The sequence below is a fragment of the Oncorhynchus gorbuscha genome, linkage group LG24 (genome assembly GCF_021184085.1).
Source record: "Oncorhynchus gorbuscha isolate QuinsamMale2020 ecotype Even-year linkage group LG24, OgorEven_v1.0, whole genome shotgun sequence".
NCBI classification, from domain to species: Eukaryota; Metazoa; Chordata; class Actinopteri; order Salmoniformes; family Salmonidae; genus Oncorhynchus; species Oncorhynchus gorbuscha.
The window spans coordinates 52625070-52642817 of NC_060196.1; the positions used below are offsets into that span (position 1 = coordinate 52625070).

Below are 17748 nucleotides of genomic sequence, written 5' to 3' on the forward strand. Positions count from 1 at the left end.
TTAGCCTGACCTGATCCTGGTCTTTAGTCTGACCTGATCCTGGTCTTTAGCCTGACCTGATCCTGGTCTTTAGCCTGACCTGATCCTGGTCTTTAGTCTGACCTGATCCTGGTCTTTAGCCTGACCTGATCCTGGTCTTTAGTCTGTCCTGATGCTGGTCTTTAGTCTGTCCTGATCCTGGTCTTTAGCCTGACCCTGGTCTTTATCCTGGTCTTTAGTCTGACCTGATCCTGGTCTTTAGTCTGATCCTGGTCTTTAGTCTGATCCTGGTCTTTAGTCTGACCTGATCCTGGTCTTTAGTCTGACCTGATCCTGGTCTTTAGCCTGATCTGATCCTGGTCTTTAGCCTGATCCTGGTCTTTAGTCTGACCTGATCCTGGTCTTTAGTCTGTCCTGATCCTGGTCTTTAGTCTGACCTGATCCTGGTCTTTAGTCTGACCTGATCCTGGTCTTTAGTCTGACCTGATCCTGGTCTTTAGCCTGATCTGATCCTGGTCTTTAGCCTGATCCTGGTCTTTAGTCTGACCTGATCCTGGTCTTTAGCCTGATCTGATCCTGGTCTTTAGCCTGGTCCTGGTCTTTAGTCTGACCTGATCCTGGTCTTTAGTCTGTCCTGACCCTGGTCTTTAGCCTGATCCTGGTCTTTAGTCTGTCCTGACCCTGGTCTTTAGTCTGATCCTGGTCTTTAGTCTGACCTGATCCTGGTCTTTAGTCTGACCTGACCCTGGTCTTTAGCCTGATCCTGGTCTTTAGTCTGACCCTGGTCTTTAGCCTGATCCTGGTCGTTAGTCTGTCCTGACCCTGGTCTTTAGCCTGACCTGACCCTGGTCTTTAGCCTGACCTGATCCTGGTCTTTAGTCTGACCTGATCCTGGTCTTTAGCCTGACCTGATCCTGGTCTTTAGCCTGATCCTGGTCGTTAGTCTGTCCTGACCCTGGTCTTTAGCCTGACCTGATCCTGGTCTTTAGTCTGACCTGATCCTGGTCTTTAGCCTGACCTGACCCTGGTCTTTAGCCTGATCCTGGTCTTTAGCCTGATCCTGGTCTTTAGCCTGACCTGATCCTGGTCTTTAGTCTGTCCTGATCCTGGTCTTTAGCCTGACCTGATCCTGGTCTTTAGTCTGACCTGATCCTGGTCTTTAGCCTGACCTGATCCTGGTCTTTAGTCTGACCTGATCCTGGTCTTTAGCCTGACCTGATCCTGGTCTTTAGCCTGACCTGATCCTGGTCTTTAGCCTGACCTGATCCTGGTCTTTAGTCTGACCTGATCCTGGTCTTTAGCCTGACCTGATCCTGGTCTTTAGCCTGACCTGATCCTGGTCTTTAGTCTGACCTGATCCTGGTCTTTAGCCTGACCTGATCCTGGTCTTTAGTCTGTCCTGATCCTGGTCTTTAGTCTGTCCTGATCCTGGTCTTTAGCCTGACCTGATCCTGGTCTTTAGTCTGACCTGATCCTGGTCTTTAGTCTGATCCTGGTCTTTAGTCTGATCCTGGTCTTTAGTCTGACCTGATCCTGGTCTTTAGTCTGACCTGATCCTGGTCTTTAGCCTGATCTGATCCTGGTCTTTAGCCTGATCCTGGTCTTTAGTCTGATCTGATCCTGGTCTTTAGTCTGATCTGATCCTGGTCTTTAGCCTGATCCTGGTCTTTAGTCTGACCTGATCCTGGTCTTTAGTCTGTCCTGATCCTGGTCTTTAGTCTGACCTGATCCTGGTCTTTAGTCTGATCCTGGTCTTTAGTCTGACCTGATCCTGGTCTTTAGTCTGACCTGATCCTGGTCTTTAGCCTGATCTGATCCTGGTCTTTAGTCTGACCTGATCCTGGTCTTTAGCCTGATCCGATCCTGGTCTTTAGCCTGATCCTGGTCTTTAGTCTGACCTGATCCTGGTCTTTAGTCTGTCCTGACCCTGGTCTTTAGCCTGATCCTGGTCTTTAGTCTGTCCTGACCCTGGTCTTTAGTCTGATCCTGGTCTTTAGTCTGACCTGATCCTGGTCTTTAGTCTGACCTGACCCTGGTCTTTAGCCTGATCCTGGTCTTTAGTCTGACCCTGGTCTTTAGCCTGATCCTGGTCGTTAGTCTGTCCTGACCCTGGTCTTTAGCCTGACCTGACCCTGGTCTTTAGCCTGACCTGATCCTGGTCTTTAGTCTGTCCTGATCCTGGTCTTTAGTCTGACCTGATCCTGGTCTTTAGCCTGATCCTGGTCGTTAGTCTGTCCTGACCCTGGTATTTAGCCTGACCTGATCCTGGTCTTTAGTCTGTCCTGATCCTGGTCTTTAGTCTGTCCTGATCCTGGTCTTTAGCCTGACCTGATCCTGGTCTTTAGTCTGACCTGATCCTGGTCTTTAGCCTGACCTGATCCTGGTCTTTAGTCTGTCCTGATCCTGGTCTTTAGCCTGACCTGATCCTGGTCTTTAGTCTGACCTGATCCTGGTCTTTAGCCTGACCTGATCCTGGTCTTTAGTCTGACCTGATCCTGGTCTTTAGCCTGACCTGATCCTGGTCTTTAGCCTGACCTGATCCTGGTCTTTAGCCTGACCTGATCCTGGTCTTTAGTCTGACCTGATCCTGGTCTTTAGTCTGTCCTGATCCTGGTCTTTAGTCTGACCTGATCCTGGTCTTTAGTCTGTCCTGATCCTGGTCTTTAGTCTGACCTGATCCTGGTCTTTAGTCTGACCTGATCCTGGTCTTTAGTCTGACCTGATCCTGGTCTTTAGCCTGATCTGATCCTGGTCTTTAGCCTGATCCTGGTCTTTAGTCTGACCTGATCCTGGTCTTTAGCCTGATCTGATCCTGGTCTTTAGCCTGGTCCTGGTCTTTAGTCTGACCTGATCCTGGTCTTTAGTCTGTCCTGACCCTGGTCTTTAGCCTGATCCTGGTCTTTAGTCTGTCCTGACCCTGGTCTTTAGTCTGATCCTGGTCTTTAGTCTGACCTGATCCTGGTCTTTAGTCTGACCTGACCCTGGTCTTTAGCCTGATCCTGGTCTTTAGTCTGACCCTGGTCTTTAGCCTGATCCTGGTCTTTAGTCTGTCCTGACCCTGGTCTTTAGCCTGACCTGACCCTGGTCTTTAGCCTGACCTGATCCTGGTCTTTAGTCTGACCTGATCCTGGTCTTTAGCCTGACCTGATCCTGGTCTTTAGCCTGATCCTGGTCGTTAGTCTGTCCTGACCCTGGTCTTTAGCCTGACCTGATCCTGGTCTTTAGTCTGACCTGATCCTGGTCTTTAGCCTGACCTGACCCTGGTCTTTAGCCTGATCCTGATCCTGTCTTTAGCCTGATCCTGGTCTTTAGCCTGACCTGATCCTGGTCTTTAGTCTGTCCTGATCCTGGTCTTTAGCCTGACCTGATCCTGGTCTTTAGTCTGATCCTGGTCTTTAGTCCTGGTCTTTAGCCTGACCTGATCCTGGTCTTTAGCCTGACCTGATCCTGGTCTTTAGCCTGACCTGATCCTGGTCTTTAGCCTGACCTGATCCTGGTCTTTAGTCTGACCTGATCCTGGTCTTTAGTCTGACCTGATCCTGGTCTTTAGCCTGACCTGATCCTGGTCTTTAGTCTGACCTGATCCTGGTCTTTAGTCTGTCCTGATCCTGGTCTTTAGCCTGACCTGATCCTGGTCTTTAGTCTGACCTGATCCTGGTCTTTAGCCTGACCTGATCCTGGTCTTTAGTCTGTCCTGATCCTGGTCTTTAGCCTGACCTGATCCTGGTCTTTAGTCTGACCTGATCCTGGTCTTTAGCCTGACCTGATCCTGGTCTTTAGTCTGACCTGATCCTGGTCTTTAGCCTGACCTGATCCTGGTCTTTAGCCTGACCTGATCCTGGTCTTTAGCCTGACCTGATCCTGGTCTTTAGCCTGACCTGATCCTGGTCTTTAGTCTGACCTGATCCTGGTCTTTAGTCTGTCCTGATCCTGGTCTTTAGTCTGACCCTGATCCTGGTCTTTAGTCTGTCCTGATCCTGGTCTTTAGTCTGACCTGATCCTGGTCTTTAGTCTGACCTGATCCTGGTCTTTAGTCTGACCTGATCCTGGTCTTTAGCCTGATCTGATCCTGGTCTTTAGCCTGATCCTGGTCTTTAGTCTGACCTGATCCTGGTCTTTAGCCTGATCTGATCCTGGTCTTTAGCCTGGTCCTGGTCTTTAGTCTGACCTGATCCTGGTCTTTAGTCTGTCCTGACCCTGGTCTTTAGCCTGATCCTGGTCTTTAGTCTGTCCTGACCCTGGTCTTTAGTCTGATCCTGGTCTTTAGTCTGACCTGATCCTGGTCTTTAGTCTGACCTGACCCTGGTCTTTAGCCTGATCCTGGTCTTTAGTCTGACCCTGGTCTTAGCCTGATCCTGGTCTTTAGTCTGTCCTGACCCTGGTCTTTAGCCTGACCTGACCCTGGTCTTTAGCCTGACCTGATCCTGGTCTTTAGTCTGACCTGATCCTGGTCTTTAGCCTGACCTGATCCTGGTCTTTAGCCTGATCCTGGTCTTTAGTCTGTCCTGACCCTGGTCTTTAGCCTGACCTGATCCTGGTCTTTAGTCTGACCTGATCCTGGTCTTTAGCCTGACCTGATCCTGGTCTTTAGCCTGATCCTGGTCTTTAGCCTGATCCTGGTCTTTAGCCTGACCTGATCCTGGTCTTTAGTCTGTCCTGATCCTGGTCTTTAGCCTGACCTGATCCTGGTCTTTAGTCTGACCTGATCCTGGTCTTTAGCTGACCTGATCCTGGTCTTTAGTCTGACCTGATCCTGGTCTTTAGCCTGACCTGATCCTGGTCTTTAGCCTGACCTGATCCTGGTCTTTAGCCTGACCTGATCCTGGTCTTTAGTCTGACCTGATCCTGGTCTTTAGCCTGACCTGATCCTGGTCTTTAGCCTGACCTGATCCTGGTCTTTAGTCTGACCTGATCCTGGTCTTTAGCCTGACCTGATCCTGGTCTTTAGTCTGTCCTGATCCTGGTCTTTAGTCTGTCCTGATCCTGGTCTTTAGTCTGATCCTGGTCTTTAGTCTGATCCTGGTCTTTAGTCTGACCTGATCCTGGTCTTTAGTCTGATCTGATCCTGGTCTTTAGCCTGATCCTGGTCTTTAGTCTGACCTGATCCTGGTCTTTAGTCTGATCCTGGTCTTTAGTCTGACCTGATCCTGGTCTTTAGTCTGACCTGATCCTGGTCTTTAGCCTGATCTGATCCTGGTCTTTAGCCTGATCCTGGTCTTTAGTCTGACCTGATCCTGGTCTTTAGCCTGATCTGATCCTGGTCTTTAGCCTGATCCTGGTCTTTAGTCTGACCTGATCCTGGTCTTTAGTCTGTCCTGACCCTGGTCTTTAGCCTGATCCTGGTCTTTAGTCTGTCCTGACCCTGGTCTTTAGTCTGATCCTGGTCTTTAGTCTGACCTGATCCTGGTCTTTAGTCTGACCTGACCCTGGTCTTTAGCCTGATCCTGGTCTTTAGTCTGACCCTGGTCTTTAGCCTGATCCTGGTCTTTAGTCTGTCCTGACCCTGGTCTTTAGCCTGACCTGACCCTGGTCTTTAGCCTGACCTGATCCTGGTCTTTAGTCTGTCCTGATCCTGGTCTTTAGTCTGACCTGATCCTGGTCTTTAGCCTGATCCTGGTCGTTAGTCTGTCCTGACCCTGGTATTTAGCCTGACCTGATCCTGGTCTTTAGTCTGTCCTGATCCTGGTCTTTAGTCTGTCCTGATCCTGGTCTTTAGCCTGACCTGATCCTGGTCTTTAGTCTGACCTGATCCTGGTCTTTAGCCTGACCTGATCCTGGTCTTTAGTCTGTCCTGATCCTGGTCTTTAGCCTGACCTGATCCTGGTCTTTAGTCTGACCTGATCCTGGTCTTTAGCCTGACCTGATCCTGGTCTTTAGTCTGACCTGATCCTGGTCTTTAGCCTGACCTGATCCTGGTCTTTAGTCTGACCTGAGCCTGACCTGATCCTGGTCTTTAGCCTGACCTGATCCTGGTCTTTAGTCTGTCCTGATCCTGGTCTTTAGTCTGACCTGATCCTGGTCTTTAGTCTGACCTGATCCTGGTCTTTAGTCTGACCTGATCCTGGTCTTTAGCCTGATCTGATCCTGGTCTTTAGCCTGATCCTGGTCTTTAGTCTGACCTGATCCTGGTCTTTAGCCTGATCTGATCCTGGTCTTTAGTCTGTCCTGACCCTGGTCTTTAGCCTGATCCTGGTCTTTAGTCTGTCCTGACCCTGGTCTTTAGTCTGATCCTGGTCTTTAGTCTGACCTGATCCTGGTCTTTAGTCTGACCTGACCCTGGTCTTTAGCCTGATCCTGGTCTTTAGTCTGACCCTGGTCTTTAGCCTGATCCTGGTCTTTAGTCTGACCTGATCCTGGTCTTTAGCCTGACCTGATCCTGGTCTTTAGCCTGACCTGATCCTGGTCTTTAGCCTGACCTGATCCTGGTCTTTAGTCTGACCTGATCCTGGTCTTTAGTCTGACCTGATCCTGGTCTTTAGCCTGACCTGATCCTGGTCTTTAGCCTGACCTGATCCTGGTCTTTAGCCTGACCTGATCCTGGTCTTTAGTCTGTCCTGATCCTGGTCTTTAGTCTGTCCTGATCCTGGTCTTTAGCCTGACCTGATCCTGGTCTTTAGTCTGACCTGATCCTGGTCTTTAGTCTGACCTGACCCTGGTCTTTAGTCTGTCCTGACCCTGGTCTTTACCCTGACCTGACCCTGGTCTTTAGTCTGCCCTGACCCCGGTCTTTAGTCTGTCCTGACCCTGGTCTTTAGCCTGATCCTGGTCTTTAGCCTGATCCTGGTCTTTAGCCTGATCCTGGTCTTTAGTCTGTCCTGATCCTGGTCTTTAGTCTGTCCTGATCCTGGTCTTTAGTCTGACCTGATCCTGGTCTTTAGTCTGTCCTGACCCTGGTCTTTAGTCTGTCCTGATCCTGGTCTTTAGTCTGTCCTGATCCTGGTCTTTAGCCTGTGTTTTCTAGTGATTGTTAAAGACTGCCTTATAATATAATCATACTTTGCTAATGTCCTCTTGCAGTAGTTGGGCATTAAACACTTTTAACTCAATACACTGACATTGTCGTTTCACCCAGCCTGTCCCCTTCTGTGTGTGTGTTGGTGTGTATGTGTGTGTGTGTGTGGATTATGGGATTATGGGGAATCCCAGGCTAGCACAGACTGTAAAGGATATTTTTGTCCCTTTCTCCCCCTTTCCTCTCTGTCTTTCACTCTGATATAGACACACACACACACACACACACACACACACACACACACACACACACACACACACACACACACACACACACACACACACACACACACACACACACACACACACACACACACACACACACACCAACCCTTCCTCTATCCTATTGTCAGCAGGTCTCTACCGTATCCTGTATCCACTTGCCATCCCTACATTCTTACTCTCTGTAATTCCATAATCCCCTTTTGCCATGCCCTGTGGGCGGGTAGTGGGAACCCCCCTCCCCCCGGGGCTGTGAAACGGCATGTTCAGACGTCAGCGCCTGCTTCCCAAATGTCTCCCTATGCCCTTTATAGTTCACTACTTTCTACCAGGGCCCATAGGGAACAGGGTGCCATCTGGGACAGATCTCAGGTGCAGCCTGCCAGGCTGAATGGGGTTTGGGAGGCTGATCTCAGGTGCAGCCTGCCAGGCTGAATGGGGTTTGGGAGGCTGATCTCAGGTGCAGCCTGCCAGGTAGAATGGGGTTTGGGAGGCTGATCTCAGGTGCAGCCTGCCAGGTAGAATGGGGTTTAGGAGGCTGATCTCAGGTGCAGCCTGCCAGGCTGAATGGGGTCTCTGAGGCTGATCTCAGATGAGGCCTTTCAGGCTGAATGGGGTCTGGGAGGCTGATCTCAGGTGAGGCCTTTCAGGCTGAATGAGGTCTGTGAGGCTGATCTCAGGTGCAGCCTGCTAGGCTGAATGGGGTCTGTGAGGTTGATGGTATGGATGGGTCATGACAGGAAGCAGACACCTGCACAATGCTGCTGGGTGTTACTTGGGCCATTACCTGGATTACTTCTGTACTGCATGTGTGCAGAAGTGTGTGTTATCTGTGTATGAGAGATAGAGAGAGAGAGCGCACACACACACGCAGACAGTCAGACAGACAGACACGTGTACGCACGCACACACAACGTCACACATACAAAAAAACACACGGGTGTTCTGTAATGACACACTGGTGTTCTTTAATGACCTTGTGTGTGTGAGAACACTGCGTCTCTGTTTGTATAGATGGCTTAGGTGGGGTTTTGTGTGTGTTTGTGTGGGGATAATAGGTTTGAATTGGAGGCTTCACAAAGAAATATGTCTCTGGGTTTTAATGGGTTTTTGTGAATGTAAAGTAGCTGTTTTCCTTCAAAAACATGTTGTCCTTCCATCGGCCTCTCTCTTTCTCTTCCTCTCACAGTATTATAATATTTACTTACACCATAGGGAATCTATACTGAACATAAATATAAACGCAACATGTAAAGGGTTGGTCCCAGGTCCCAGACATTTTCCATACTCCCCCCAAAAATGATTTCTCTCACGTTTTTTGCACAAATTTGTTTACATCCCTGTTAGTGAGCATTTCTCCTTTGCCAAGATAATCCATCCAACTGACAGGTGTGGCATATCAAGAACTTGATGAAACAGAATAATCATTACACAGGTGCACCTTGTGCTGGGGACAATTTAGTCACATAGCACAATGCCACAGATGTCTCAAGTTTTGAAGAAGCGTGCAATTGGCATGCCGACTGAAGGAATATCCCCCAGAGCTTTTGCATGATAATTGAATGTTAATTTCTCTACCATAAGCCGCATCCAATGTTGTTTTAGAGAATTTGGCAGTACGTCCGGCCTCACACCCACAGACCACCTACCTACCTACCTACCTACCTACCTACCTACCTACCTACCTACCTACCTACCTACCTACCAACCTACCTACCTACCTACCTACCTACCCCTACCCACCCACCCACCCACCCACCCACCTATTTACCTACCTACCCACCTACCTACCTACCTACCTACCTACCTACCTACCTACCTACCTACCTATTTACCTACCTACCTATTTACCTACCTACCTATTTAACTACCTACCTATTAACCTACCTATTTACCTATTTACCTACCAACCTATTTACCTACCTACCTATTTACCTACCTATTTACCTACATACCTATTTAACTACATACCTATTTACCTACCTACCTATTTACCTACATACCTATTTACCTACCAACCTATTTACCTACATACCTATTTTCCTACCTACCTATTTACCTACATACCTATTTAACTACCTACCTATTTACCTACCTACCTATTTACCTACATACCTATTTACATACCAACCTATTTACCTACCTACAGTGCATTGCGAAAGTATTCGGCCCCCTTGAACTTTGCGACCTTTTGCCACATTTCAGGCTTCAAACATAAAGATATAAAACTGTATTTTTTTGTGAAGAATCAACAACAAGTGGGACAAAATCATGAAGTGGAACGACATTTATTGGATATTTCAAACTTTTTTAACAAGTAAAAAACTGAAAAATTGGGCGTGCAAAATTATTCAGCCCCCTCAAGTTAATACTTTGTAGCGCCACCTTTTGCTGCGATTACAGCTGAAAGTCGCTTGGGGTATGTCTCTATCAGTTTTGCACATCGAGAAACTGATTTTTTTTCCCATTCCTCCTTGCAAAACAGCTCGAGCTCAGTGAGGTTGGATAGAGAGCATTTGTGAACAGCAGTTTTCAGTTCTTTCCACAGATTCTCGATTGGATTCAGGTCTGGACTTTGACCTGGCCATTCTAACACCTGGATATGTTTATTGTTGAACCATTCCATTGTAGATTTTGCTTTATGTTTTGGATCATTGTCTTGTTGGAAGACAAATCTCTGTCCCAGTCTCAGGTCTTTTGCAGACTGCATCAGGTTTTCTTCCAGAATGGTCCTGTATTTGGCTCCATCCTTCTTCCCATCAATTTTAACCATCTTCCCTGTCCCTGCTGAAGAAAAGCAGGCCCAAACCATGATGCTGCCACCACCATGTTTGACAGTGGGGATGGTGTGTTCAGGGTGATGAGCTATGTTGCTTTTATGCCAAACATAACATTTTGCATTGTTGCCAAAAAGTTCAATTTTGGTTTCATCTGACCAGAGCACCTTCTTCCACATGTTTGTTGTGTCTCCCAGGTGACTTGTGGCAAACTTTAAACAACACTTTTTATGGATATCTTTAAGAAATGGCTTTCTTCTTGCCACTCTTCCATAAAGGCCAGATTTGTGCAATATACGACTGATTGTTGTCCTATGGACAGAGTCTCCCACCTCAGCTGTAGATCTCTGCAATTCATCCAGAGTGATCATGGGCCTCTTGGCTGCATCTCTGATCAGTCTTCTCCTTGTATGAGCTGAAAGTTTAGAGGGACAGCCAGGTCTTGGTAGATTTGCAGTGGTCTGATACTCCTTCCATTTCAATATTATCGCTTGCACAGTGCTCCTTGGGATGTTTAAAGCTTGGGAAATCTTTTTGTATCCAAATCCGGCTTTAAACTTCTTCACAACAGTATCTCGGACCTTGTTCTTCATGATGCTCTCTGCGCTTTTAACGGACCTCTGAGACTATCACAGTGCAGGTGCATTTATACGGAGACTTGATTACACACAGGTGGATTGTATTTATCATCATTAGTCATTTAGGTCAACATTGGATCATTCAGAGATCCTCACTGAACTTCTGGAGAGAGTTTGCTGCACTGAAAGTAAAGGGGCTGAATAATTTTGCACGCCCAATTTTTCAGTTTTTGTTTGTTAAAAAAGTTTGAAATATCCAATAAATGTCGTTCCACTTCATGATTGTGTCCCACTTGTTGTTGATTCTTCACAAAAAAATACAGTTTTATATCTTTATGTTTGAAGCCTGAAATGTGGCAAAAGGTCGCAAAGTTCAAGGGGGGCGAATACTTTCGCAAGGCACTGTACCTATTAAACTACCTACCTATTTACCTACCTATTTACCTACCTACCCACCCACCTACCTACTCACCTACCTACCTACCTACCTACCTACCTACCTACCTACCTACCTATTTACCTACCTACATATTTACCTACATTACCTACCTACCCACCCACCCACCCACCTACCTACCTACCTACCTACCTACCTACCTACCTACCTACCTACCTACCTACCTACCTATTTACCTACCTACCTATTTACCTACCTAACTACCTACCTACCTATTTACCTACCTACCTATTTACCTACCTATTTACCTACCTATTTACCTACCTACCAACCTACCTACCTACCTATTTACCTACCAACCTATTAACCTACCTACCTATTTACCTACCTACCTACCTACCTACCTACCTATTTACCAACCTACCCATTTACCTACCTACCTATTTACCAACCTACCTACCTACCTATTTACCTACCTACCTACCTATTTACCTACCTACCTATTTACCTACCTACCTACCTATTTACCAACCTACCTATTTACCTACCTACCTATTTACCAACCTACCTATTTACCTACCTAGCTACCTATTTAACAACCTACCTATTTACCTACCTACCTATTTACCTACCTACATATTTACCTACCTACCCACCTACCTACCCACCTACCTACCTACCTACCTACCTACCTACCTACCTACCTACCTATTTACCTACCTACCTATTAACCTACCTATTTACCTACCTACCTATTTACCAACCTACCTATTTACCTACCTACCTATTTACCAATCTACCTACCTACCTATTTGCCTACCTACCTATTTACCTACCTACCTATTAACCTACCTACCTATTTACCTACCTACCTATTTACCAACCTACCTATTTACCTACCTACCTATTTACCAACCTACCTATTTACCTACCTACCTATTTACCAACCTACCTATTTGCCTACCTACCTATTTACCTACCTACATATTTACCTACCTACCCACCTACCTATTTACCTACCTACCTATTTACCTACCTACCTACCTACCTACCTACCTACCTACCTACCTACCTACCTACCTACCTACCTATTCACCTACCTACAGGTTATGGAAGATTCGTTTTTTTAGTATTTTTCCAGTAAGTTTCCTGAAGGAGAATGACTCCATTTCATAATCAAACAAAAACACTATAGTAAATATTATGGTAATTTATGCAAAAACACTACAGTAAATACTACATTATAATGCAGTCTGCAAAAACACTACAGTAAATACTACATTATAATGCAGTCTGCAAAAACACTACAGTAAATACTACATTATAGTACAAACCACAAAAACACTACAGTAAATACTACAGTATACTACAATCCCAAAAACACTACAGTAAATACCACAGTGATTCAGAGGGGTTGGGTTAAATACAGAAGACACATTTCAGTTGTACAGCTGACTAGGTATCGCCCTTTACTTTACAGTAAACTACAATCCGCAAACAACTACATTCATTACTATTGTACCTATAGTTTTTTTTAAATACAGTATTTATACTATAGTTAACTGTAAATACTACAGCATAGTACAGTTGTCCACCATTAGCTCAATGCTCTGCTATGAGTAGACAACATCTTGGCAAAGTTACTGGATCAATACAAGCTGGTTTTGCTCTTCAGGAACAATACGTTGGAGCCGACAAGCTAATACATTTTGTTTTGATGCTGTCAAGGATCTACGGGCCTAAATCAGACATAAAGAAGGAGACACTTGAATACACTGACAGACGGTTTCCAAGAGCAGCCCTTGTCTCTCTCAAGAGCTTTTCCATTTGATAGATGTCATGTTCCTTCCATTCCCAACAGAAGTGGACAAATCCATCTGCGGCCCCACAGAATGTCTGTGTGCGTGAGTGAGTGTTTGTGTGTGTGCATGTGCATGATCTTACGCACGTTCCTACGTGTGTGTTTATTGAACCGGCTTAGTTCAAACGGTACATTTTGTCATAGCTGTTGAGAATTGAGCATAGAGGAATTGGTGGTTGAGCTATAGCTAGCAGTCTGTGAGGCCAAGAGAATGAATCAGGGAGAATGAGTGTGCCCTGGTTGCGTCTTAAATGGCCGCCTACTCCCTACAGTATGTAGTACACTTCTTTTGACCAGATCCTTATGGGTTTTCTGATGGGCCCTGGTGAAAAGTACTTATTAGGGAATAGGGTGCCATTTGGAACACGGCCATAGTCCACAGAAAGTTGACCCACTACGGGAGTCAACATGGCACAAGGAGGCAAACCTCTTTCTCTTCACATTATCATCTACCACATTATCACGTCCATTACCTACCACTGCGTTGGCTCCTTGCATCAACCATATAGTAGCTTCCCAATGAATAGAGGGTAGTGTTCCAATATGTCCTAGATATGCTGTTTACAAGTGAAGTACACAGATACACATATGCATTAACACACAGACACACCCCAAACACAAAATGACTGACTCACGCCACGTGGCTCTTAAAGCCTTTTTCACCAAACTCGTCATTAAGCCCGAGACCCTGGGTCTCGACCCCGCCCTGTGCAACTGGGTCCTGGACTTCCTGACGGGTGTTGAAGGTAGGTAGACAACACGTTTGCAGACAACACTACAGTGGTAGACTTGATTAACTACAACGACGAGACGGCCTACAGGGAGGAGGTGAGGGCCCTCGGAGTGTGGTGTCAGGAAAAGAACCTCACGCTCAATGTCAACAAAACAAAGGAGATGATCGTGGACTTCAGGAAACAGCAGAGAGAGCATCCCTCTATCCACATTGACAAGACGGTAGTGGACAAGGTGGAAAGTTTTAAGTTCCTCGGAGTACACATCACGGACAAACTGCAATGGTCCACCCAAACAGACAGTGAGGTGAAGAAGGCGCAGCAGCGCCTCTTCAACCTCAGGAGGCTGAAGAAATTCGGCTTGTCACCAAAAACACTCACAAACTTTTACAGATGCACTACTCTGGATAAGAGCGGCTGCTAAATGACTTAAATGTAAATGTAAATGTAAACAATTGAGAGCATCCTGTCGTACTGTATCACCGCCTGGTATGGCAATTGCTCAGCCCACAACCGTAAGGCTCTCCAGAGGGTAGTGAGGTCGGGGGCAAACTACCTGCCTCCCAGAACACCTACACCACCCGATGTCACAGGAAGAACATAAAGATCATCAAGGACAACAACCACCCGAGCCACTGCCTGTTCACCCCTCTATCATTATGAAGGCAAGGTCAGTACAGGTGCATCAAAGCTGGGACCGAGAGACTGAAAAACAGCTTCTATCTCAAGGCCATGAGACTGTTAAACAGCCATTACTAACATTGAGTGGCTGCTGCCAACATACTGACTCAACTCCAGCCACTTTCATAACGGAAATTTGATGTAAAAAATGTATCACTAGCCACTTTAAACAATGCCACTTAATATAATGTTTACATACTCTACATTACTCATCTCATATGTATATACTGTACTCTATACCATCTACTACATCTTGCCTATGCTGTTCGGCCATCGCTCATCCATATATTTTTATGTACATATTCTTATTCATTCCTTTAGACTTGTGTATAAGGTAGTTGTTGTGAAATTGTTAGGTTGGATTACGTGTTAGATATTACTGCATTGTTGGAACTAGAAGCACAAGCATTTCGCTACACTTGCATTAACATCTGCTAACCATGAGTATGTGAAAAATAACATTTGATTTGATTCGACCTGCCTAGATAGTGCTGTAGTAAACTATAGCATTTTACTGTAGCTGACTTTCATCACATCACACTGTAGCGTACTCAACCCCCCCCCCCCCCCCCCCCTGGAGTTCCCCTCTCGCCTCGACGGCTGGTCAGCCTTCTGCAGAGCTCCTCTCTGTAGCGCTGGAGCCCTGCAGCCCCTCTGCTCGAATCTTCACTTTAAGGGATCCGCAAAAGGTTTAAGTACTACAGGGAAAATAAATCAACATAAATATGGGTTGAATTTACAATGGTGTTTGTTCTTCACTGGTTGCTTTTCAAATTCCTTGTGGGCTGTGTAATCTGAGGGAAATATATGTCTCTACTATGGTCATACATTTGGCAGGAGGTTAGGAAGTGCAGCTCGGTTTCCACCTCATTTTGGAGCAGTGTGCACAGAGCCTGTCTCCTCTTGAGAGCCAGGTCTGCCTATGGCAGCCTCTCTCAATAGCAAGGCTATGCTTACTGAGTCTTTACATAGTCAAAGCTTTTCTTAATTTTGGGTCAGTCACAGTGGTCAGGTATTCTGCCACTGTGTACTCTCTGTTTAGGGCCAAATAACATTCCAATTTGCTCTAATTTTTGTTAATTCTTTCCAATGTGTCAAGTAATGATATTTTTGTTTTCTCATGATTTGGTTGGGTCTAATTGTGTTGCTGTACTGGGGCTCTGTAGGGTGTGTTTGTGTTTGTGAACAGATCCCCAGGACCAGCTTGCTTAGTGAACTCTTCTCCAGGTTCATCTCTCTGTAGGTGATGGCTTTGTTATGGAAGGTTTGGGAATTGCTTCCTTTTAGGTGGTTGTAGAATTTAACGGCTCTTTTTCAGGATATTTATCATTAGTGCGTATCGTCCTAATTCTTCTCTTCTTGCATTATTTGGTATTTTACGTTGAACACAGAGGATGTTTTTGCAGAATCCTGCATGTGTAGCCGATGCGAAATGGCTAGCTAGTTAGCGGTGGTGCGTACTGGTAGCTTTTCAATCGGTGACGTCAATCGCTCTGAGACCTTGAAGTAGTGGTTCCCCTTGCTCTGCAAGGGCTGCGGCTTTTGTGTAGCGATGGGTAATGATGCTTTGAGGGTGACTGTTGATGTGTGCAGAGCATCCCTGGTTCGCGCCCAGGTCGGGTCGAGGGTACGGATGTAAAGTTCATACTGTTACACATGCATAGTCTCAATTTGGTGTTTGTCACATTTGGTGAATGATTGGTTTGTGACCCCAGACTTCACAATCATAGAGGGCAATGGGCTCTATACCTGATTAAAGTATTTCTGGCCAGATCCTAATTGGTGATGATGAATTTTATCTTCATTTTCACTCTTTTCACTCATACACACCTGGGTCTACTATGAGACACACTTTTCAGTATACATGACCTCCTAAGCAAAGATATTTCTGTGCCCTAATGTGTCAGCAGTAACAGATGCATGTTTTCCTAAAAGACCACTACTCTCCCGGGGTTAAGTCAACATTAGCTAAGGAACACATGGAGCTCACTTCCTCCTCGGTTTAATATCGAGTGTTTGAGACTCAACGAAAACCAAGAGGCAATTTTCTTGAGCCTGATTTATATTCTAACGTATTAATTGACAATTACAAATGGTTTCAGCTGGGGGGGATACTGAGACTAAATTAATGGAGAAATAACTGATGTCTGTCCAAATCTCAGTAGGGGTGCAGGGTCCACTGGAGGTTGTCCACAGGCAGCCAGGCTAGCACCCTATGCCCTATGTAGTTTACTAGTTTTGACCAGGACAAAAGAAGTGCACTATATAAGAATAGGGTGCCATTTGGGATACAGACACCGTTTTACAAAGTTAATCAGAGAACAGTGGAGAACAGTGCAATTAGACCTTACTGTATCTCTGGGTGGATGTCCCCAGCTTAGTATCCCCTCTAACCTACTCTCTGGTCTAAGGTACTCTCAAGGTTACTGCTCGCCACTGTCTATCGCCTCTGGTCGCCCTCTTTGGGGTGTAGGCCCGCATTGCTGTTAGTAAGCACTTTGTCCCAAATATATCTTTAAAAAGCACTATTCAAATAAGACCTGATATGACATGATGACCCATTGCCCCCCTCTCTCTCTCTCTCTCTCTCTCTCTCTCTCTCTCTCTCTCTCTCTCTCTCTCTCTCTGTCTCTCTCTCTCTCTCTCTCTCTCTCTCTCTCTCCCATTGCCCCTCTCTCTCTCTCTCTCTCTCTCTCCTCTCTCTCTCTCTCTCTCTCTCTCTCTCTCTCTCTCTCTCTCTCTCTCTCTCTCTCTCTCTCTCTCTCTCTCTCTCTCTCTCTCTCTCCTCTCTCTCTCTGTCTCTCTCTCTCTCTCTCTCTCTCTCTCTCTCTCTCTCTCTCTCTCTCCTCTCTCTCTCTCTCTCTGTCTCTCTCTCTCTCTCTCTCTCTCTCTCTCTCTCTCTCTCTCTCTCTCTCTCTCTCTCTCTCTCTCTCTCTCTCTCTCTCTCTCTCTCCCTCTCTCTCCTCTCTCTCTGTCTCTCTCTGTCTCTCTCTCTCTCTCTCTCTCTCTCTCTCTCTCTCTCTCTCTCTCTCTCTCTCTCTCTCTCTCTCTCTCTCTCTCTCTCTCTCTCTCTCTCTCTCTCTCTCTCTCTCTCTCTCTCTCTCTCTCTCTCTCTCTCTCTCTCTCTGTCTCTCTCTCTCTCTCTCTCTCTCTCTCTCTCTCTCTCTCTCTCTCTCTCTCTCTCTCTCTCTCTCTCTCTCTCTCTCTCTCTCTCTCTCTCTCTCTCTCTCTCTCTCTCTCTCTCTCTCTCTCTCTCTCTCTCTCTCTCTCTCTCTCTCTCTCTCTCTCTCTCTCTCTCTCTCTCTCTCTCTCTCTCTCTCTCTCTCTCTCTCTCTCACTTTATCTGTCTCTCCCAGGTGAGGAATGACTTGACCAATGAGCTGGAAAAGGCAGACATCCAGATCGCTGACACCGAGAGCTTCTCCAACGACCCCTGTGTCAACGTCAAGAAACTGAAGGTGAGTGATCCCCAGAACCAGTTACAGTACAGCATAGGTACTTAGTGTACTGT

General features: G+C 46.2%; 1 protein-coding gene across 1 annotated transcript in view; it reads left to right on the forward strand.

Annotated features, from left to right (window-relative positions):
- Nucleotides 1-17748, forward strand: part of LOC124012997 (gamma-aminobutyric acid type B receptor subunit 2-like) — a 477346-nt gene that overhangs the window by 275636 nt on the left and 183962 nt on the right. Inside the window, exon 4 of the mRNA XM_046327101.1 lies at nucleotides 17594-17695. Coding sequence (XP_046183057.1) covers nucleotides 17594-17695 — 102 coding nt within the window. The remainder of the gene's footprint in view (nucleotides 1-17593; nucleotides 17696-17748) is intronic.